The sequence below is a fragment of the Ostrinia nubilalis genome, chromosome 2 (genome assembly GCF_963855985.1).
Source record: "Ostrinia nubilalis chromosome 2, ilOstNubi1.1, whole genome shotgun sequence".
In the NCBI taxonomy this organism is placed as follows: domain Eukaryota; kingdom Metazoa; phylum Arthropoda; class Insecta; order Lepidoptera; family Crambidae; genus Ostrinia; species Ostrinia nubilalis.
The window spans coordinates 6,809,634-6,832,902 of record NC_087089.1 but is presented as its reverse complement, the minus strand read 5'-3'; the positions used below and the strand labels follow the sequence as shown (position 1 = coordinate 6,832,902).

Sequence of the window (23,269 nt, the reverse complement as noted above, 5' to 3'; positions counted from 1 at the left end):
GTCCCATCACTACCACATGCTTGACAGATTGCCATAGACTAGAAAAAAAAATGAAGAGGTGACAGATTTAGATTTTGAGGTTATTTTTCCGTGTGATTATTTTAAAAATACAAGGGTCTACTATATTCCTGTATTCCACAGAAAAAGTTGCTTTTAAAACATTACAATGTCAGTCAAGAAGAAGAGCTTAAAAATGAAAGAAATAAAGGTTTCTCTTGGAAAAGAAATAAAGTTTCTTAAAAATGTATTTTCAGTGTTAAACATTCCCATGCAGTCAAGAGGTCAGTATAAATTCAATTAAAATAGGAAGGGAAAGGCATGCTAATTAACTATAATGGTACAATAACAATTTATTGCTAAATTCCCGCTAATTCAAAATTAATTACAATTTTAATGCTTCTTGAGAACAATGCATTTTGTCTGTTTTCTATGAAATAACAAATAACTCATAAAATGTGTAATTCATTCCAGTTGAAAATGATAACCTTGATATTGAGATAATACATGAACCTAAAGATGAAAATAAAGAAGTGCGTAAGAGAGCTCGTAACATTACGGAGCTGGAGGAAAAATTACAGAAGCTCAAGACACAGAACAACTTCAGCTTCAAAAACAAATTGGTAAAAAAGAGCTTGAGCAGTAAATTAAATAAGAAAATAAAAAAAAGAGAACGGCTCAACAAAAACCAAACAAATGCACAGGAAAAAATTGACAAAGCAAATCATAATCAGATTAAGACAGAAGAGGTTGAGAAGAAAAATGTTAATGTTGCTAAACCAGTGTTTAATACAGATGGGAAATTGGTGTTTTCTAAATTTGACTTTGCAAATATTGGTCATAAAGGTAAGAAATATTTTATACATTTCTTTTGTGCAATTTTTATAATTTACTATCAACCTAATCTATTTTGATTAAAAAGGCTAACACTAACCATTACCTTCTGAATAACTTTTCAGCTAAAGTTCAAAAATCACAAAAAGACCCCAAAAAAATACTTGACAATTTGAAGGAACAAGAGCAAAAAATTCGAGAACTAGAAGAGTCTGGAAATAGCAAAGCAAAAGAATTAAAAGAAAAAATTGCATGGAAAAATGTTCTTCAAAAAGCTGAAGGCCAAAAAGTCAAAGATGATCCTAATCTCTTGAAGAAGTCTATTAAAAAAATGGTAAGTTAATTTGGACGTAGTTATGCTACAACGTTCCAACCCACACGCAAGTCGAACCAGGCCTGTTCATCTCCGCGAGTTTACATCGAAAACAAAACACGCACGATTGCCCCCTACAAGAGTACTATTCGACAAGGCCTCACATACGAGCGAACATTGACTCACGCACGCGTATTCTTGTGTATGATGGAAAAAAATAAAGAAAATGGTGTACTAAATACTGTGCAGTATTTAACTGCCTAAATAATAATAAAAACACAGAATGTACTTTTTTAAGTTGCCTGAAGACACTGAGAGATAAATAAGTAGTTAATATTATTCATGATAATTCATGCTAAATCATGTATTTCCTCCGCCATTTTCTGCAGATTGGCACCTCACGTCACATCATTTTACCGAAGTCAGCCCTATGGCTTCGGCGCAGTACCGATCACTGACGTTTGTCAACAAAACTTCTGACAAACTTGCTTGACTCTTGAGACAAGCTAAATTACACCATATTGTTAATGACATTGAGCATACATTTATTTAAATACCTTCGCGAAGTAAAACTTCTGTACGTAGTACATATTATTATTCTGTGGTCGAACTGAGAAAATCGAGTTTTTGTAAATTTGGGGTACGCTATTTTTTGGTAGCGAGTAGAACTCAGTAGTATGTATCACTTCAACTAAATAAATAAACGTTATTTTATTACATACTTGTCATTAAAATTGAATAATATTTCTCATAGAAATTTTGAAAAAAATGTACTTGGAACGTTTTTGCAAAAAGGCATTTTGTATGAAATTAGTTTTACCTTATTTTGCAAAAACGTTCCAAGTACATTTTTTACAAAATTTGTATGAGAAATTTTAGTAAATTTTAATGACAAGTATGTAATAAAATAACGTTAATTTATTTAGTTGAAGTGATACATACTACTCAATTCTACTCGCTACCAAAAAAAAAGCATACCACTTTTTTTCCCGCTAACCAGTGGTACGCTTTTTCCCGCTAACTCCCGTTCCCGTGGGAATTTTGAAATATCCTGTTGTAACTAAGCTTTAAGTTTACTAAGGTACTTGCATGCCAAATTTCAAGCGTCTAACTTAAGCGGTTTAGATTTTTCATACAAAAGGATTTTCCCGATAATTCCCGTTCCCGTGGGAATTTCGGGAATTCCTTTCTTAGTGCACCTCTACGGTACCTAAGCTACGTCCATTACAAATTTCAAGTGCCTACGTTTAGCCGTTTAGGCTGTGCGTTGATATGTCAGTCAGTCAGTTTCTCCTTTTACATATTTAGATTTACAATGGCATAGGTACTTTTAAACTAGCAGAATTTCTTTTGGCAAAATTTCATTCTGAATAATATCGATTAGCATAACGTTTAATTAGTAGCACGATTATTTGGTACCATTCCACTTGGCATACTATGCAGATGGCAGAATTTCTGCAATATTGAAAATATTCTGCATAATATCGATTGCATGACGTTTATTTAGTATATCCTGTCCAGGAATGTTGGGGAAAACTAATTGTACTAAGTGTACTGTAACTGAAAACACCATTAATAGAAAGAAATATATGTATACATTTATTACAATGGACATCACACAAATACAGGCAATTACATAGACTCATGACAGTGGCACATAATAATGGAAGAAGAAAAAAATAATAAAAACAAGAGTAAACTGAGCAGTGCCACCCATTCACCAACAAGATGCCAACTGCAACGGGGGTCCCGTTTACTTTAATATATGCAGAATGAAATTTTGCCAAAATAAATTCTATTTTAAAAGTATGCCATTGTAAATTTGGACATAAACGTTCTATCAAACGATAATTAATATTTATTATCTATAACACTGGGGAACAGTCATTTTGCGGCATGGTAGTTTGGAGTCAATTCTGTATGCAACTAGTGTGCTGAATACTAGAAAAATATTAGATTTGTCAAATTGACTCTAGATCTTGAGATAAATACTATTAACCATTTATATGAAAAAATCAAAATAAAAATACCAATCTGTATAAAAAAAAATATTTACACTAAGATCCTATTTAAGAACGATATAAAAATTAAAAATATATTTGCTTTTCATCAAATAATACAAAAAAAAACTACAAAAAGCTTTTTCTGTAAGCTTTTATGTTATGGTTTTGGTCATGAAAATTCCATAATTATGTCAACAGTAATCAGCCATCATCTGGCGGTCCCATTGACCGTGGATATCATTCTTCCACTATCCTGATGTTCTGGTAGAACCGTTCTGCTTATTCCTCACTGTAATCACCCAGATTATGGAAGAACCTGTCCAAATGGTTATTGTAAAAAAAAAATTTAATACTCAAATTAGCTCCTTATGTGTAAAATTTTTAAAACAATTTAGCAACCAATCCTGAAAAGTCTGGTGCTCTATGCCTCCCCAAATATTGTTTGACTACTAAAACAATGCTTAGCCATGCTTCAGATTCAATTTGTGTTATGTGGTTTACAAATACAGTGTCTTTTATAAGAGTACGGATTTGCGGTCAATCGAATTTATTTTTTCCGTATTCAAACGGACGTTTCAGGACGTAAAGGACTTTAATTTGCCTGACTTTTGATCATTTTAGTGATTAGAAAGCTCAGTTCATATCTTTGGCCTTCCAAATTGAAGTCCTTTACGTCCAGCTTGGCTCCAGTATGACAAAGAGTCTACACAAGGCTTGCAGACGATATTGGACCCCCAATATTTATTCTTTTATGGAAGTTTTATACCAAAGTATGCTTGGTAGGTTTTTATCACTACCTCCGTGATCTTATTTCTTTGCTTTTGTAAGTTTACAAGCCAAATATTAACAAAAACTGTTGGGGTTGTAAACGTAAAGTTTTCATAATGAACTCATATTTTTTGAGACAAAAAGCTCTTTAAAAATTAATTTAAAAGACACAAACTGATAATTTCAAGGTCTAGTAGCTGATTACTAAATTGTTGTAACCACAACTACACTAATACATGAGTAGAAAATAAAACTTGTGGGGTATAATCAAATTAATATTAAGTTTAGGGAGGGTCGTTTAATTTTTTTCATTGATTTCTTGCGTCTCGTTTATCTCAAGAACCAGAGTCAATCCAAAGAAAGTAAATTCACACCATTTATGTCTAATACAAGTATTTACAAAATGCATTAAAAAAATAGATGCCGCAGATTTTTTTATTTTTTTTGTTCCGCAGTGTAATTATACATATAAATATTTTTAATTTTTAAAATAGGTAATATTGTTTCATTGTTATACTCATTTTTTCTAAAATATTGTTATACTTATATTTTAGAAAAAAAAAAAACATTATTTATATTAACTACCAAAATAATATTAGGTATAGCAATTTTCACACATTGGAACGTTTTTGCAAATTAAGTTATAAGCCACTTTCAAACAAAAAGCCTTTTTAAAAACGTTCCATGTACATTGGAACATTATTTTTATTTTATTCAGTCCAAAACGAATTAAAAGCATACGATCCAAATGGAATGTCACTTTTTAACATTTAAAATTAATTATTTGTAAAACGTTCCAAAATGATTGGATCATTATTTTCATTGTATTCAGTCCAAAACGAATTAAAACATAACGTTCCAAATGGAATGTCACATTTTAAGATTTTATTGAGATCTTTTGGATCGTTTTATCATTGGGACCGCTTAATTATTTCATTAATTATTGTCGTAAGAGAGTCAGTGTCTTCAGCACTAGATAGGGTGACCCAAAATACCTAGCTTGGGCTCGAAAACTCAATTTTGACCACCTTGTGGGTTGGAACGTTGTAGCATAACTACGTCCATTTGGATATTATGTAATATTAAAATTTAGTCATAAAAAAATTCCTGGGCAGTAAAAAATTTAAAAAGATTATTCATTAATTACAAAATATTTATCAGCATTTACCATAGGCATGGAGAGGTCTTATTTACATAATGCATGAATTTTAATATTAGTATGATACTAAAGCTATTGAAATTATTCATTTCCACCTGTCCCCTTTGCTGTCACTACCTCTAATTGGCTGGATTTTAAAAGTTATTTAATTATTTTTACAGGAACAAAAGAAGAAGCAAAGTAAAAAGAAATGGGAAAATAGGATTCAAAGTGTTGAACAAAAGAAAATGGAAAGTCAGAAGAAACGAAAAGAGAATATAAGTAAAAAGAAGAAAGAAAAGAAGTCGAAAATTGTGAAGGCAGCCGTCAAGAGAGGGCGTGTTGTTTTGTAACATGACTATGATTGTAAAAATAAATGAAATTTTATGTTTGTAATTTTTCTTTTTATTCCAACTACGTCATTATGGTATAGATAGATAGTTTCATCCACAAAGACGCGCCCCGCCATTCTTCCGTTATAATGTTTGAGTGTTATCGGTAGGTACACGTTAAATCATCCGTGTGGATTCACACACACTACAATAATGACGCTCGGATCAAACTCCGCATCCCGCGCTTCCATCGACCAAAATGTGTGGTGGGGCGCGTCTTAGTTATTAAAGCTGGCAAGATAATTAATTGCTGTGGAATTGTTATTTTTTATTACTCTATGAATTAGGCCCAAGTGTTTGGGTAGTAACAAAACATTTGTTTTTGCATTTGTACCTACCTATTAAATTTCCAAACCGCGGCAATGCTAATAACCGCCTCTGAGGTTTAGTGGTAAGACCGCTCGCGTCACACACAACCAGTCAACACCACCCAGTGGTCCCGGGTTCGATTCCCAAAATTCTGCTCGGTTGGTTGGTTGGTGGTAGACGATTAATAAAGCTTTATTAATCTAAGGTGGTAGAGGCATTCTATTCAATCTAAGTATAAGACGAATCGCGTTAGTACAAATTATTATTATACTAACGTATTATTAAAAGCACAAACACTCACAACTTAAATAATGGGTAAAATGGGCGATTTTGTATTAAAATACAAATTCCGATGTCTGTTAACTCAGGTTAAAATAATTAGGAAGGTGTAATTTAGAAAAACACTATTTATTTCTTTGCAGGTTTTATTATACGTACAAACGTCAACTGAAGGTCCTATTTCAGGCAGGTACTTTACGGAACAATGCTCTCCAAGAACTTAAATCCTGCGTAATTATATAATTATGAAAGTTTAAGAATAAAACCCTAATTAACTTATAAGTACCAATAGTTTGGTTATACATTGATATATTGCGAAAGGATAGTTTTAGAGTAAATAAAGTATTTTAATACTAACGAAAAATTACACTGTTTCACAGTCTACAGCACTAATAGATAAACTATACTCTATGTAACTAAATTCATATGAACACATTTTTTCTTATTTCTAGGTGCATCCAAAATACACACCATGCCATGTAATTATAACTACAGAGACAAAAGAGCTAAGCTATTGGTTTATTTCCGGTACCATTCCAGTAGGTACTAATCTATTCTCAAGAACAAACAATATTTAAATTGTGGTTTGCGGCATGAATGGAAGATTTCAGCAAATGCATGCAAAATTCAAGAACAGTATAGTTGCAGAATAGCATTATCGCCCGCTTTCCATATAAATCAATCCCAACCCAAATCTGTCTGTTAACTTGATTTAAATTGGGATTGATTACGCTAAGCCGGCGTAAATATGTCTAACTATTCCGGTACCAGTAAAAAAAGATGAGAATGACATGCTATCATTTTTATTAGCTATCGAAAGGGAAAAGCTTCGGTGATAATGGTAACTGAAAATATCAAAGGTAATCGGCGACAGTACCTACAAAAAACTTACAGGATTACCCCTACCAATTAAGCGTTATTAATGATCTTTTTCTATCTTGTAAATACGTACATACAAGTGAACCGAGATACTTACAGAACTTTTGATTTAATTGTATGGTCTACAAAGGATGTTAAATTCCACCAGCGTTTATTAACATAAAGAATGAGTGCAAAATGAGAAGAGTTGATTCTATTACTTTAAAAACAACTTATAGGATCAAAATCTAAATCACAAAAAATATACCATTTTCTAAAACTACTTAGATGTTTTTTAGATTTCCCCTATCACTAGGTCTAGATTGGGTTACAGAGGGTGGTCTAGATTAGTTGTTGTAATTTGAGAAATAGGTATCAAATCCTTTCGTTCTGCACTTTAAGAATCAGCCTGTATACAACATGTAATTGAATAAATGTAAAAGCTTAGCTTGATGGTCAATGATTATTACGAATTTAATAAAATTTATGTACGTAGATAATTTATTTATTGTAGATGATATAATCGAATTCATAGCACTATGATGAAGTACCTATTCATTATTCAATGATCATTACAAAAATGTCGTTTCGGAAAAAAATCCCTAACATTAATCAAGTTTTAAATTTATTCAATTTGAAGTTGTAGTCCGTGCCAATATACTTGAAAATAAGATACAATAAGTAGGTATAGTGGCTAGCTTCTAATACCTACTTAACAAAATTGAATAATTTTATTGTCGCTCATTACCGCATGAAAGTTTGGTTTCCATATTCTTCTCTATAACAGTATTAAAAATATAAGTTTTAATTTCAATCATTAATGAAATCGGCCTATTTGAAAGGATAATTAGAGACATAACTCATAACTTGGTAGATTCTTGCAGTAGTAGTGATGCAGAGGGGTGACATGACTGTGGTGAACAGAGCTACGGTATACGTGCATGAAGCGCATCTGAAATCTCAATGGATGGCGTTTGAAGTAACACAAACAAAACCACCCACACCGCTACACTACCGCAAGAACCTACACCTACTTTACCTACACCAATATGCTCTGTGCCTATAACAAACATACTTTGGACAATAGAACTTTGTGGTGTGCTCATCTTCATTGCATACTTGTAACCAAACTCTTTTTGCAAATGATTGTCTCTCTATTATAATAAGAAATATAAAACTACTCTTATTAAATCTATATATTATAAAATAAACAAGGCTATAAGTGTGAAAACAATTGTAAATAGCAACAACTAATAGTAATTATGATAAAGCCTTAGATAAAAGTACTTTTTTCAAATAACATTGATTAAATAAATAAAATTAAAAAAAAAAAGAATCAAAAGTGTATACTCAAAGTTATGAGTTATACATAATAACTGCTATAATATCAGGCAGGATAGGCCTGATAACATAGAATAATAGATTATAGCCTCAATCCTTACAATTAGGATTATACACATTACACAATGAATAATAATAATTATGTATAGTAATAAAAACATTCTAATTACAAAAGTTTTATAAATTGCAGCAAAAAATTTTCAGTGTATAACACTTCGTGAATAAATATGTTGGGCACAGAGAAGACAACAATTTGTCCCATTAATATAACATTTGCAAGGCTTTGCCAATATTTTCATTGCACTCTTAAAATTTTCTTACTTCTACAGGTCCATGTTATGAAATAAAAGTACCACTAGTAAATGATGTGTTAAAAGCAGTAAAATATTATAGCTTTATCTGTCTTTGGAGTACTTCAGAACATTGGAAAGTACAATGTCATCCACATAGTCTCCTTGACTACTTAAATATTAACAAAGAAGGTAAATAAGTAACTTATAACAATATGATCTAAAACTATAAAAATAACATAGCTCTTATTTTCTTTCAATATAGAAAAATAAAAAATGAAATGTTGTAATACTGCACATAATTAATATATTACTCTAAATCAGTCAAGATATTGTTATACATAATGTAAAGTGACAGTCCAATGAACATAAATCTGTACCTCACAATGGTCAATTTATTAATGAACATAAATGTTGCACAATATAGATTAAAATCTAATAATTAGTATTATTAGTAAAGCTCTGTTCTTGCTGAACAAATATGCTTCATAATTAACTTTTAAGATACAAAATTATAGATAATAAAACTATTTGAACATATCCAAATTGAAACACAATCAAGTGTCTGACACATCCATATGAGAGACAATTTATTTCTAAAATGTAATAACTTCGGTGGGAATTGGAATATTTTATTTTGAAATAATTTTCACTCTCCTTCAATTAGGCTTTTGAATATGTTCAAACAGTAATGCAGATTAGTCTATTTTGTAATCCTACTAACTAAACACTAATTTTTAATGGTAATAATAAAGCAAGTCGTGAGGCGGGATATTTGCATCAGTCTTGTGAAGTTCTCAATTGTGAAATTGTTAACGGTCATTATTTCGACTATTTGGTAATATTGTAAAAAGAAATCTGTTTATTTAAAATGATTAACTCTGTAAATTATATGCAGCACATTATATCATCAATTTATTTCAGATTTTAAGGAGGACAGAGTAGCATCCAGTACTCTTCCTGCAGCATACCCAGGTATGTTTAGGTAAGCAGGTTTGTCATGTTCGCACAGTCCTGGCTGAGTGCAGCATCGGTTTAAAGTAGAGCCACCAGCACTTGCAGAACCACTTTGACTGCCACTTGCTTCCAATGATGTCCCTTGACATATAATTTTATGGTTTGCAAACTGTTCTAAAGAACGTAACTGCTCGCCACATATGTCGCATTTTAATTCTCGAGCATGAACTTTTTTGTGGCTGTTTAAAGATCTTGAGTTGTCAAAGACCTTAGTGCACATGTCACAATATTTTAAGATTTTTTCTCCAGTGCATACCACCTTGTGGTTGTTAAGTCTATCCAGGGACATATAGCGTTTATTATTGCACATATCACACTTGAATTGTTTTTGAGGTACTCTTCCAGTGTGAACTTGCATATGCTTACGCAAGTTACTTTTATCTTTGATGTATTTGGAGCAAACTGAGCATTTATTGACATCTTTTCTGGAGTGGCTGGAGTCAAGATGTCTGCGAAGATGAGATTTTTTGTGAAATGGTTCTAAGCAAATTTGGCATCGGAAAGGTTTCTGTGCTGGATGTACTCCTGTAAGGTGGGTGTTGAACTCCAATATAGTAGGATAACTTTTCCTGCAGTGTGGACAGTGGAACAGCTTTCGGCATAATGAGGTGCTTGAATCACAAAATGGATCTGAGCAATCATCACAAAATGAGTCCATACCTGGTGGTGGGGTAGTACCTGATCTATAAGGCTCAACATCAATCTGCAACGGGTCACGGTCAGGAGTGCCTGCACCTGAGGGTTCCTGTTTAACCTTTGCCTGCTCACTATTTTCTGAATAATCGTCTTGTGAGGGTAAAGTTCTAGAGGTACTGGCAAGCATCCACCAGGGATTGTAATGCCAAGTTCCTAGACCTGATTGCATTGACTGACCTTTGAGATCAGTAGATTTTGTTTGTGTCTCAGCATTTGAAAAACCAGGAAAACTCGGCAACTCTTGATGTTTTGATCTCGCAGTTTCGAATATACTGTGTTGTGATAAGATGTTTTCATAATCACTCGACTCCAATTTTCTGTCATTTCGCTCGCCTTGTTCTCTTTTGGACATGTTTTACTATGATTTTAGGCAAACCTGGAAGTAAAATATTGTATTTTATACAGACTGCAACCCAATTATGTTTCATTGATTAAAAGTCTAGATCAGGTTTACAAACTAAACTAAAAGTAAACAAACAACGCAATAGCGTAGAACGCCCGCCCAATGCGCCAATTTAGGAGATAAATGGAAATAAATTATCGTCTTTGTATTAAATTTGACCAGAATTTATCTGGAAATATACAAACAATGAGCTAATCATTCTTGAATCGCTTAAAAGTAAAAATTAAGAGTAAAAACGAGCTGGGTATAAACAAACAAATCGTTTTTATACTATGTTTTGTGGACTTTTGAGACCAAATTGATATGAACTTTTTGAAGAACACACACACTTATAATATTAGTAGAAATATTTGAACAAATTTAGTGAAATACATACTATTTATTTACGAATTTCCCATAAAAAATTCTACAAAATATTTTTAGAGACACGATCGGCCATTTTGTTTGATTTATTTTTTTTCATAATTCAAGAACATAATAATGCTGTGTTTTGAACTTTTATATTTTAGGCCAAATAAACCTAAAAAGGAATCGATTTGCGAGTGTCTTCTCGATTTCGTTTCACTCCTGCATTACTTTGCTTTGGCGATTTCAGAAATCTAAATATCAAAAATGTTAATAATATAGGTCGCGCAACAAGAGTTGAGGCCATCAACAACACAATCAACAACACAATCAACAATTTTAAAATTAATACATGACCAAACTGACGCGCAGAATGAAGAATAACAGGTGCCTGAGGATGTGTATTTTATTTCGCTCACCTTAATTTCACTCGCTCACCGTCCGCTAGACGCTCTCCCGCTAACATTGGCGAAGTTATTTAGTTCCGCGCACTGATACGCGAGACGAAGATGATTAAAAAGTAAACGACCAGAGACAAACGAAGAATTAAAAAAAAAGAATGAAAATAATGACCACAGATAATGACAGTGACAAGCTTAGGTGACAAGTAAATATAATGGTTTTTTCCCTAAATCTATTATAATACACATTTACACTGATTAATTTTTATTTACGTTACTACGTTTAGTAATCTAGGTAAAACAAAGAAAATTAATTGTTAAAATCATGGAGTGGCTTGGCTCCACACTGTTGAAGGCGTTTTGGAGACCCGGTCTCACTTCAGTAAGGTTAGTTTTTTTCAGCAAAATTATTTTATGGTTAGAGAGTAGCGTGAAAGAATTATTTTTATTATAGGTAATTGTTATTTTTAAGAGTGTTTATGCTAAATTACTGTTCAGTCAAATTTTATGTTTTTCAGAACAAGGTATCACGCTGATAAAACTCGATTGGTTCGGAGATACGGTTATGAAGAAAAACTCTGGTGTGGTGGGGTATTACCACGAACCAAAGGCAAAGAACTGCCCATCCCAGAATACAGGTATTGTTGTAGCTATTTAGCATCAGAGAGACCTTTCATAATACTCATACCTGTGGAAAAACATTCAGCCACAGTGCTTTTATTTTTTACAAATCGTCCATTTAGCCAATGTCAAAAATAAATATTGCTTACACTATTTTTTCAAATTGTTTTACAGACCCGCAAATCCATGGACAGAAAGGAGGGCACTATTTGGTCAGAATGACTATATTGATATTCTAGGGCCCGGTAACTTGCATCCTGTAAAAACACTATACACGGTTCCTTCATGGATCAGAGGAGTGCATGGAAGTGAATATCATGTAAGTAAAATTTCAATTGCTGCTAGTTATCTAGGTTTGTCAGAAATAGATTGGTTTACACTTAAAAAATATTTATTTATTTTATTTATTTATTTGGGATTTATCATTATCAAAAGCTAATAAAATTTTATACAAGGATATTCCAATATTTTTTAAAATAACCCTTGCTAATGCAATGTAATTATCTTTCTAGATTTTGCTCAGAAAAAGGAAGATGTGGGCCAAAACTGGATCTCCCCAAACAAGACCCACCAAGTGGAAGGATATGGAGAAGAGAATAGGATATCTCTATAGATTTCTAAATAGGAAAACTAAAACTGGACGTTCTGATCAGTAAAAAATATGATAATTATAGATGTAGATAAAATAATGTTACAATATATTATAAAAAATAAAATGTTTACATGTAGGTTATTCTAAGATTTTTATTTAACAACAAACATGATGCAGGTATCTAAGTAATTTGGTATCTTGGTATATACAGGGTAGGTCGACCTTTAAGTACCTTAACCATTGTAGTTACACTACTAGTATTATCAGAAAGGATTGCTAGTTTCTTACATTTCACATAAAACTTGGAACAAGAATTTCAAAATATTTTTAATTTTCTATTGAGAGACTACAACAGCTAATGTACTTCCAAAAATCCACCTTTAAATTAATAAGTATTTGGAGTATTATAACGTGATAGGGTATCCCCAGTCTTCTTTGATCATATCGGCCGCTTTCTCGGCGATCATCACGACGGGCGCGTGCGTGTGCGCAGCGGGTATGCGCGGCATTACAGACGCGTCGGCTACCCGCAGCCCTCGTATGCCGTTTACCGCCAATCGAGGAGAAACGACGCCGGTGGGATCCCCCACTGGAGCCATTTTACACGTACCCACCTGTAAAGTGGAATGGGTAAAAGTTACCTGCAAATTGGACACATAGTCTCTTCAGTTTCGGAGACTTTCTGATAATTATATTTATATTAAAAATTGCTAACTGGAGAGGTAAATCTTTCGGATGGTACTAATAATGGATAATGAAATGACATAGGCAGGGTGCTTATTGACAAAAATACAACCATGTTAAAAAATTACCTGATGGTCGATCGTTATAGATGTTTGCATTATAGCACATTGCCAGTATTCATCCGAATCAAAGGGAACATTCTGGCATCCTGGGAAAGGAACGTTATGTAGTTTCGTTCCGTATCGCTGGAATGATCTTGTATTTATAACTTTTTGTATCTGAAAATAAAAATGGGGTCGCTCCATAAAAATTGTTTCAAATCGTTTAAAATTAGGTCGTGTTTTTTTACGTATTTAAAATTTTAAATCCCTATAAAAAGGGTTATGTATCCACAAAACCTACCATGCGAACTCCATCAACTAAAGCGTATAAGTCATTAATATCATTGAAGTAGTTCAATTTGATGAGTGGATGATCAGAGAAATTCCCCGTTCGCAGCTTTAGCCTGCCCACGCTTCGCGGCCTGATCAGTACTGGGTTTATGGCAAACGAAGCCTCTCTGACTTGGGGTGGTAGGGAGCCGTATACTTGCCAATACCACTTGTCGGTGACACCTGAAAAAAGATTTTCTTACATAATTATGTTCGAAAGCTACAGGATTTCGAACATAAGTGGGTACCTATGCTTAGTTCACGAGAAAATGTTCAAACTAAAGCATTTTAGGTCAAAGTATTGAAAATCAAGTTTCAGATAACGTTTCGGAAGCTTAATACTTTAGCTATAGAAAGTAAAAAGTTCTTTATTTCTAGTGTACAAAACAATGAAAAAGAATAAATGTCTGTAGATACCAAGCAAGCCTCGCAAGATGCCCAACAAATCTCCGGCGAGCGAGCCTCCTCCCATGACCAGCTCTATGTCAGGCCTGGTGGGGGAATGGTCCTGGGAGGCGTATCGGGTGCGCAGGAACGCCAGGCCAGCTGCCCCACCAGGCAGGGTTAGAGGACCACCCCCCGCTAGGTACTGAACTGCCGATACTGGCGAAGCAGCGGTTTTCTGGGGAATAAAAGACATTACACACTTTTTTTCACGATTGTTGACACTGCACAAATGTATAAATAAATAATTGCATGATGTAAACGTAGTTTTAGTATTTATTGATAATAATGATTTAGAGTTTTTGTAAAAAAAAACTGAATTAGTAGGTAAGTAGGTTAGGTCGTGGGTAAATAAATTCTAAAGAATTGACTAAAGATTTACAGGAGTAAAGAAAGGTTTTGTCAAACACTCCTAAATACCTAATTTAGGAGTTTGTTATCCTTATAGTTATGCGCTTAGGTAGAGTCCAGTAATTTCATTAATCATAGGCCAGGGGTGTAAGGTAACATACATTTTAACTTTCCTGAGTAAGTATCTACAAACTTTATTATTTATTTCTATATCATATCAGCTTAAATAAAAAGAAATTGTAGGTACAATACGTACATAAGTATGCTTACATCATTAACACAAATACTAGAGTCGTTCACTAAAAATGCGTTTCCAGAAAAGGTCACGTGGTCTTGCAGGTTGTACCCTACAGGAAGATTCATGATGGGCGTAATTCCAACTTCTTGTAAGTGTTCTTCGGGACCAACTCCAGATACCATCAAGAGTTGAGCTGATCCAATGGTACCTGCTGCCAAAACTACCTCTCGCCGTGCCAATACTTGCCGTCTGTAAATGAAAGTAGAGGGGTAATACCTACAGTAGGTACGAAGCGAAAATGGTCGTCTAATTATTTCATCAATTATAGGTCACGTAATATTCGTGTACTAATGACGCTAATAAACATTTAAGTCACCATTATCAACCTATAAAATGATAACTATCTTATTAACAGTCCATAAAATTTTAAGAACCATTTTATTAATCGCTTTGTTTTCTCATGAATATTCGCCACTGGAAAATCTGTTAATTAAAGGTACTTAAAATATTATGTAAATTACCTTAACCTTCCTTTAGTAAATTCCACGCCATAGGCTGTCTTAGTTGATGGATCAATCATTATTTTCTGAACTATTGAATTTTTTGTCACCATCAAGTTTTTTCTATACCGAATAGGTTCCAAAAAAGCTTTAGAAGTACTGCATCTTCTGCCCTTTCTCATAGTAGCTTGAGGCTTTGAAAATCCAATGACTTCTTCTCCATTCGGGTCTTGCCACTTGTGGCCCAATTCTTCTCCTGCTTTCTTAAATAAAACTTCAAGAGGAGACTTATGAGGTGAATAATCTATATCTAAGTATCCGCCTCTACCATGATACGAAGAATTCATTAGGTTACTTATTCTAATATTTTCTGACTTTTTGAAATATGGCAATATTTCCGAGTAACTCCAGCCTTGATTACCCATTCTAGCCCAGTCATCATAATCATCTGGGTGTCCTCTTTGATATATTAAGAAATTTAAAACACTACTCCCTCCTAATACTTTGCCCCGAGGCAAGAAGCAGACTTTTCCTCTAAGGTCCTTGCACGCTCTTGGTTCAGGTTCTGAGTTGTAGCCCCAATTCATTGGCGTCAAAGAGAGGAAGGGAGCGAATATTGGTATATCGGAGAAGAAGTTTTCGTTTCCTCCACCTTCTATTAGTAGAACTTTCCATTCTGATATTTCTGTCAGCCTATTTGCTAAGACACTCCCGGCTGATCCAGCTCCAACAACGATAAAGTCAAATTGTTCTAGATTATTTGGCGTATAGTCTGGCACGAATCCTTCTCTAGGACTGCGAGGCAGAGGGCGAAAAACATCCGTCCAAAAATCGAAAAATTTCGAGGGGTCAAAGGCGATGGTCGCTGTAATTTGTATCCAAATTAATATCCATCGCATGATTTAAGTATTAGTCATTCCTGAAACAAATAACAAAAACTTTGTAATGTCGAGAAGTTTATCTATGCTGAAAAATGATTATTCATATTAGGTAATAATTGTGATATTAAATTATAGGACAGTGCAGTAGTTATGGGCAGTCTAGTGACTTTAGATTAGATCATGGGAACTTTATTGGGTTTTGTATAGTGCGACTAAGTAGGTATCTACTTAAAAGCATTTAACTTGTCTTGAAACTTGAAAAAATCGTCTCAGGTGACAATTGCTCTGTAGCTTAGTGGCTTAGGCAGTCGTCCGGCAAGCGAGTGGTTGGGGGTATCCCTCCTGGCTTTTCAAGTTTTAAAATGTGTTTCATGCTTATTAGTGATGAGATTACAACTTTTGTCTTCATAATGAACACAACCTATGCACTTTAAGCGAAACTCTAGCAAACAGACATACCTACTTAGTGCTATTTTCAGTTTACTTAGGTAGGTAGGTACTTATCAATTCAGCTACTTGTGTCATCATCTAAGATGTGGTTGAAATGATCATCCACACTAGTCACGACCATGCATGGGCTATTCATGGATATCTATAGAGCTCTTGAAATTTGTATTAAAGGCACGTGTGGTAGGCACTTCGATATCTGTGTTGACGTGCTCTAAGGTATTCGAAGGTCACTCCTTGTCACAATCTTAAGATCGCCTATTTATGCCCATTGAGTTGTCAGGACATGAATGAATACAAATGTGCACATAAGTTGTGTTTGCATAGGTAAGTAACCTAAACGTCAATCAAAGTTAAAGTACACATCACTTGGTAGAGCCATTGTGTAACCTGCTGGTCTTACTCTGAATTTATATGATAGTGATTTAAGTTGACCATCATCACCAGCTATAAGTTGTTGGACCCATTGGGTATGAAATTTAATCCATTTTGCAGTCGAAAAAAAAGTTTAAATCCCACAGCGGTAATGTTTAGTGAGTTGCACGACGACAGTAGTTGACCCATTCAAATCACTCTGCCGAACAAAAGTTTATACATACCTACTCGTAAGTAGAAAAGGGAGCACGCGCTCAAGCTAGAAATCGCTAATCAGAATCCGGGGGTGATGATTGGGCTTGATATTTTTAACGTTAACTGCACGAGTATGCTTATTGTGCTCATTACACTAACATTTGCCCCGGCGACGGGGTTAAGTTATATTAATGAATCAAATTGAAATTTATATTCGTGTCATTATAATATTTCCTTTTTAATTCAATAGAGAATAGGTACTGCCTACTTGATTATGCATACCACAGCCTTCATAAAAGTGTGATATGGCATTGTCCGACAATTAGCGCGCCAGCCGCCAACTTTATCGAAAACGACACGTATCCGGTCAAGTATTAGGTATGAGTATGTCATTGCCATTAAGGTATGGCAATTTCGTTTGATAAAAACATAAACATTATAGTTACTACTTATACTGTAAGCGAGTTTAAGACGGTTCTTTGGGCTCGCTCTTGCCGAGCGTGGTTTGACATCGTGTGAGAATCTTACGAGAAAACTGACACCAACATCTAATTCTGGTGGGCGTGTTAATGATAATTGCTCTACATAATAAAATGATAGAATAGTAGAGCAATACTAATCAACTCCTGTTTATACGAGTATCTACCTAGTAATTAAGTAGGTAATATATAGAAAATATCGTAATTTTAATACTTTATAATTTGGTTATTTCGGTTTGTTGGTCTCTGAATGCTTGAATTGAACACAGGTCCCTTAGTGGGAGATGCAGCAATAATGAGATGAAGATACAACGACTTGACATCAGAATTAAGTACTTTGCTTATTATGGAGATGTCCTCAAAATCAATAAATATTATCCTTGAAATCATACACACCATTCTGTTGATTACTTATGTGATGTTCATTACGGTTGTTAACGATGTATTTGCCCTTCATAGACTTATTACGTGGGTTTATATTAATCATGATATCACCGATTAGGCAATTTTAAAACATTCGGCTTTCATTATAAGGCCATATTTTATACCTTGCATTGCAGAATAATGTTTTAATGAAAGTTGTTTCCAAAATGGTTTACTTATTTCCTAAAATTACGGCATGCAACGATTTAAAAACAACGGGTCACACCTATTTGCTATATGCACGCTAAAGTTGTACACAACATTATTAATTACCTAAATATCTAAATTCCAGTCAACCGTTACTTATTAGTTTATTACACTTTTTAAATTGGAATCCAAAGTTATTAAAAGTCATGAAATACCTAATCAACAGACTGGCAAAGGACTCCTGCGAATAGAGCAGTTATTTTTACCAAATAGATCCCTATTTGGTAAAAATAACTGCTCTATTTTTACCAAATAGGGATCGGGAATCAGGAATCAGGCAACGGAACAGGCTCACAAACTATGCAAAGTTTTATAAGAAACTAGCTTTTGCCCGCGGCTTCACCGCTTTCGCATTTATAATATTAGTAGGATAATTAATATCATAGCTATTTTTCTTTAAATTCTAAAATGCCGATGGACATAATTATTCTAAATACTTTAATTATAATAAAAGTGTGACGGAGTCAAACAATAGAAGAAGTTGACAAAACTCGAAATTTTATTGATAATGTAGGTTCTAATTGTTCAATCGGAAAAACGTCTCTCGTTCGCTTACTCACTATCTATACCAATGGTTCTTAACCTTTAAGTCACGAGGGACCATTTTACCAAATTTCTGTCTTGTCAGGGACCACTTTTTTTTTTCCAAAATCCTATGAAAGGGGAGGTCGATTTCTCGCCCACTGTGCGCCGTTTGCGTTGTGTTGACTCGACTCATCCATCACGTCACGTCACTTGTTTATTACGATGTCTTCGTGGACCACTTGGAATGCCTCTAGGGACCACCAGTGGTCCGCGGACCACCGGTTAAGAACCACTGATCTATACGCTCTACATGTCACTGAAAGATTTGTACGAGTACCTACTAGGTTAGGTACTCACTCATAAGGACTTCGGTTCATTACGAGTACAACTCGGAAACGTAATAGTTACCTAATTAAATCTAAAATTTATTAAGTAAGATTGCATTAAAATTTATTTGTTTTTTAAATGTTGTGAAATTCTAAATAATCGATAAAATTAATTAAGAAATTAGCCAATTAAGTACCTACTTTATGAGTTTAATTAGATACCTAAGTAGTTACGCCCGTATTCACAAACATTACTATGTGACACACCAACCAATCACAGAGCTCTTTTTAACGCTGTGCGTTCGATTTGCTCTTTCACTTAAGCAAGCATAGTTTGTGAATACGGGCGTTAGACTACTTAGATAGGATGTAACATTTGAATATACATAAAATATTATTAATTTTCTATTTGAGAGTGAAAATTATGTAACTGAAAATTTTCAGGCTTAGGTATAGGTAAGTTAACAGATGATAAAGGTTAAAAATGTCTTCATTTAAAATCATCTTCAATTTTTGAATTATAGGATTAATACCAACGAGTACCTAGTTACAGTTTATTGAACGGCTACATAGGTGTTAGATGTGTGTATGTAAGTAGATGTTTATGTATTATGCAAGATTGACTCTAGTTACCTTACCGGTTTCGGAGAAGCCGTTTCCTTAAATTAAAACATTACGATTACAACATTATACTAATTTACGATGCTCAGTAGGTACTTCATCTCTCGATTCTGTCAGGCTGTTACAGTACTATGATATAGTAGGTACTTACTCTGTGCTGGTAATTACTCATTCTAATTAAGTGAATCGATATCGAAAGGAGGCACGCTTGATCATTCCTCTTAGAAATTATTAAATTTTATCGAATATCGTATTTATTATTGGTGGTTCTTTCTCTAGTTAATAAATTGTTTCATGCTTAGCAATCTATTTTTTTATCTATGATCCATGCATCTGCTGCCCTTAGTCTGTGAGTAAAGTATGCAATTAAGGTTGGGTTGCACCATCTCACTTTGGCTGTAGTCAAAAATCTGTCAAACTCCATACAAAAATCACCGGTTATCGTTATAGTTATGGTCAAAGTTGGTGGTGCAACTCAGCCTTTTAAATATGTAGGTCTACTGACCGAGTGCTACCTACTTAGTCGTATTTTAGTACTAGTATTAATGAGTCGGCTTAAAGTCCGCGACCTCATGGCGAGAAGCTATTAAATCAAAGATGTTATTAGCCTTTAATCTTTCGTAATATCATTTAAGTTACTTACATTGTCGATGCGATTGAAATACCCACTCGTATTGTATTGTGAGTGGTATCACTTCATAAGTGTCTTCTCAAGGGTTTGCTAAGTTTAGTACTGACACACAATAGGAGTGAGGTGCATAATAAAATATGGCAATCATGCAGCCAAAAATAGTTAAGTAGCTCACTGAGGCGATATCTGCGCAGATAAATGCACTTACAGGCTTCAGTTTAGAGACGGGGGGTGAAAAAAATTGAGAAACTGTTCCCATAGCGGAAAGTTCTATGGGACAGACAATATCTTTTTTGAAGAACTAAGAGGCTGGCAGCATGACTTTTTAGAGAATTATAAATAACTTGAAAATTTTAAATAATTCTGTAAAAGATTTACACCTGTTAGATATTTTTGTGCCGGCTACCTCAATTTACATAACAGGTGACTATGAATTTTGACCATGTCCATTGCCATTAAAATACCATCCTTGACTTTAATGCCAATTTTTAAACAGACTACAAATTACGTTTTTTAGAAGATGATAAGTTTTAAATGAGCATGTAGAAACAATAATATTCAAGATGAAATTACTCTGGTAAAAAATATTTAATATGTTTTTTTATTTCACTGTAGATTTAAAGCTTGTTTAGTCAACGCCTGTTCACTCTAGAAAATACCTAGGGAGTAATTTCAGGAAGCGCTGATTGGTAATTAGATTCATTATAGATTATTATATTAATTGTAGATTATTAGTTTGTATTTAATTAGTGTTTTGTATCCAACTTGTCCTTAAACTAAATTATTTTTTAGGGAGAGATGCTAATTATGAAAAAAAGGCAACTGAAAACTTAAAAGTTTAAATTTAAGCACTTGGACAATTTTCTTTTACCTTGAGTTGGTGTTTTAAAACTGTAAATCCACACCCTATACAACTCTATCTTTTATGTCACTGTCATTTCTCACTGAAATTGCACTATCATTCACAAGATCACTGTCACAGGATGCTCGATGGGTGTGGGTCAGCGGGTCCTCGCTGACTGGTCGCTCGGCTACACGCACCGGGGTGTACCTCGGATTGGTCGCGTGCGCGGGCGACTCTACGCAATTTAAGGTTAGCAGAATCTAACCGGCCTTGCGATTCTGATCATTGTTATTCCAACATTAAAATACAAATTGATCTATTTCGCCCGGTGCTATTAGGACCGGTCAAGGGCTCACGGACTATTACGCGTGACATGTTAAATTGTTATTTATTTTACAAATTATGTAGTAGTAGAACTTAGGCAGAGTTTTGTAGGGAATATTTCTTGGTTAGATCGATTAATACAATAAAATTTAAATTAATCAAATTAATTTTATATTAGTTATGTAATTCTTTTTAATAAAAATAAAATAATACATAATGGTTGGGCTTATTTGAAATAACATTTGTCTGTAGCGGGATTCAAACCAGCTGCCGCAACTGGAATTGTGGTGGGTGCATGAATGAGGCACCAGACCTAACGACCGGCGTAGTATAATTTTCAATATTTATAAACAATAATTTATTGTTAGTAAAGTAAAAGTATTTGGAAAGCTACGAGATGCCATAGACAATCTATCAAAAATTCAAGAAGAGAAAATCCATTTCTTTTAGGACAGCTCATTTGCTTGTATGTCTTTAATCTGATAATACTTGCTAGAATAGGTACAAAAGCTACTTACCTGCTTAGGTACTCACTGCAATATTATCAAATCCCTGGTAATAGGAGCGCTAGCGAGCTTTCCGCGAGATTGATCACTGACATTATAGCAGTGGGAATAATTAGTGCCTCTAGCTCAGCGTTGCCAGTTTTTTTTTTGCCAAGTCGGGACTTTGGTATTTTTTGAGTGAAAATAGCGGGATTCTTCCGTCAGAAGCGGGACATAGTAAAAAAACGTATTATAATTAAAGGTTTTCAAATATTTATCTTTTTATTTGACTTAAAATTACGTTTACGTGACAATAGATAGCAAAAGTAGCCATACAAAATGCATTTTAACAAAAAAAATATATTTTAAATGAGATTTAGTACGTACGCCACGTACGGTCGAGTTCTCTCCGAAAAGCGGGACCGAGCCTGTCCCGCGCGGGACATTTAAATTTGATTTAAAAATCGGGACGTCCCGCCAAAATCGGGACGTCTGGCAACGCTGCCGTCTAGCTAGACAATGTATATTACTTAATAGGGATGTTTTGAATAATATACGTTCAGGTCACATAATGCATAATAGTGTAATTTTAGGACACAATAGAATGTACATGCGATTTCATCGAATTGAAATCAAAAGATAGACTCTCTCAATGTAGAGACACTTGTCGCAAAAGCTAAATGTCGAAAAACTTATTAGCAATTTTTTTTATTGCATTGCTTGCCAAGTTATGCCTACTAGATCTTCTTAAATTTCCAGATTCCACAGGTCTATAGTAACTAGTATTTGTACCAAAACATCAACAGTTTTTGCAATGACTGACATAGTTGCACCGCCGTGGGCAACAAACGGAAATTATTGACAAAAAATAGATCGATACTTGCGTGAGCCTTGCGCAACATCGGCTGAGTTGTATTACCCACTAGGTCTATCTTTCCTTCGGGCATGAGGCAACGGCCCCCAATGTCAGCTGTGCAGGTAACTGTGCTTTATAAGTTGACTTTTGGACCTAGTGATTTTGATTGAATCTACGTAAGATTGGCCTTGACCGCCTCTGCTATTCGCGATGGTTCAAAAGTTGAGATGGAACTGCTAATTCAATGGATATTCGGGTTTTTGCGTACCTATACTTAATGCTATTTAAATATTATGTTACATGATATGTGGAAAGAGCCAGGTATTGATTTCTTAATTCCATATTAGTTTCCGATTGTTTCATTTTAATTTAATCTTAACCTAATTAAATAATAGTATCTTTTGA

At 34.1% G+C, this 23,269-nt stretch overlaps 4 protein-coding genes across 7 annotated transcripts; 2 read left to right on the top strand and 2 right to left on the bottom strand.

Annotated features, from left to right (window-relative positions):
- The first annotated feature begins 37 nt into the window (after window positions 1-37).
- Window positions 38-5,449, top strand: LOC135081194 (surfeit locus protein 6 homolog). Its single transcript, XM_063975943.1, has 4 exons — window positions 38-281; window positions 472-843; window positions 957-1,165; window positions 5,236-5,449. The coding sequence occupies exons 1-4, from the start codon at window positions 167-169 to the stop codon at window positions 5,404-5,406; spliced, it is 867 nt and encodes a 288-aa protein (XP_063832013.1). The 5' UTR covers window positions 38-166; the 3' UTR covers window positions 5,407-5,449.
- A 694-nt stretch (window positions 5,450-6,143) lies between these two features.
- LOC135081187 (zinc finger protein 234-like) lies at window positions 6,144-11,116 on the bottom strand. The gene is made up of 2 exons (XM_063975934.1): window positions 11,015-11,116; window positions 6,144-10,611 (listed from the first exon to the last, which is right to left on the bottom strand). Exon 2 carries the CDS (start codon window positions 10,585-10,587, stop codon window positions 9,433-9,435), a length of 1,155 nt encoding a protein of 384 aa, XP_063832004.1. The 5' UTR covers window positions 10,588-10,611; window positions 11,015-11,116; the 3' UTR covers window positions 6,144-9,432.
- A 452-nt stretch (window positions 11,117-11,568) lies between these two features.
- Window positions 11,569-12,738, top strand: LOC135081177 (large ribosomal subunit protein mL51). The gene is made up of 4 exons (XM_063975924.1): window positions 11,569-11,771; window positions 11,903-12,022; window positions 12,180-12,324; window positions 12,518-12,738. Exons 1-4 carry the CDS (start codon window positions 11,710-11,712, stop codon window positions 12,659-12,661), a joined length of 471 nt encoding a protein of 156 aa, XP_063831994.1. The 5' UTR covers window positions 11,569-11,709; the 3' UTR covers window positions 12,662-12,738.
- Window positions 12,732-21,428, bottom strand: LOC135081153 (glucose dehydrogenase [FAD, quinone]-like). 4 transcript variants are annotated; one of them, XM_063975890.1, is made up of 7 exons: window positions 21,227-21,428; window positions 15,267-16,164; window positions 14,778-14,994; window positions 14,130-14,334; window positions 13,684-13,895; window positions 13,410-13,559; window positions 12,732-13,211 (listed from the first exon to the last, which is right to left on the bottom strand). In XM_063975890.1, the coding sequence occupies exons 2-7, from the start codon at window positions 16,142-16,144 to the stop codon at window positions 13,002-13,004; spliced, it is 1,872 nt and encodes a 623-aa protein (XP_063831960.1). In that variant the 5' UTR covers window positions 16,145-16,164; window positions 21,227-21,428; the 3' UTR covers window positions 12,732-13,001. The 4 variants fall into 4 exon arrangements, with proteins under 4 accessions (XP_063831960.1, XP_063831967.1, XP_063831976.1 ...); XM_063975897.1 differs by lacking the exon at window positions 21,227-21,428 and adding an exon at window positions 17,173-17,381; XM_063975906.1 differs by lacking the exon at window positions 21,227-21,428 and adding an exon at window positions 17,177-17,381.
- Window positions 21,429-23,269: the final 1,841 nt, after the last annotated feature.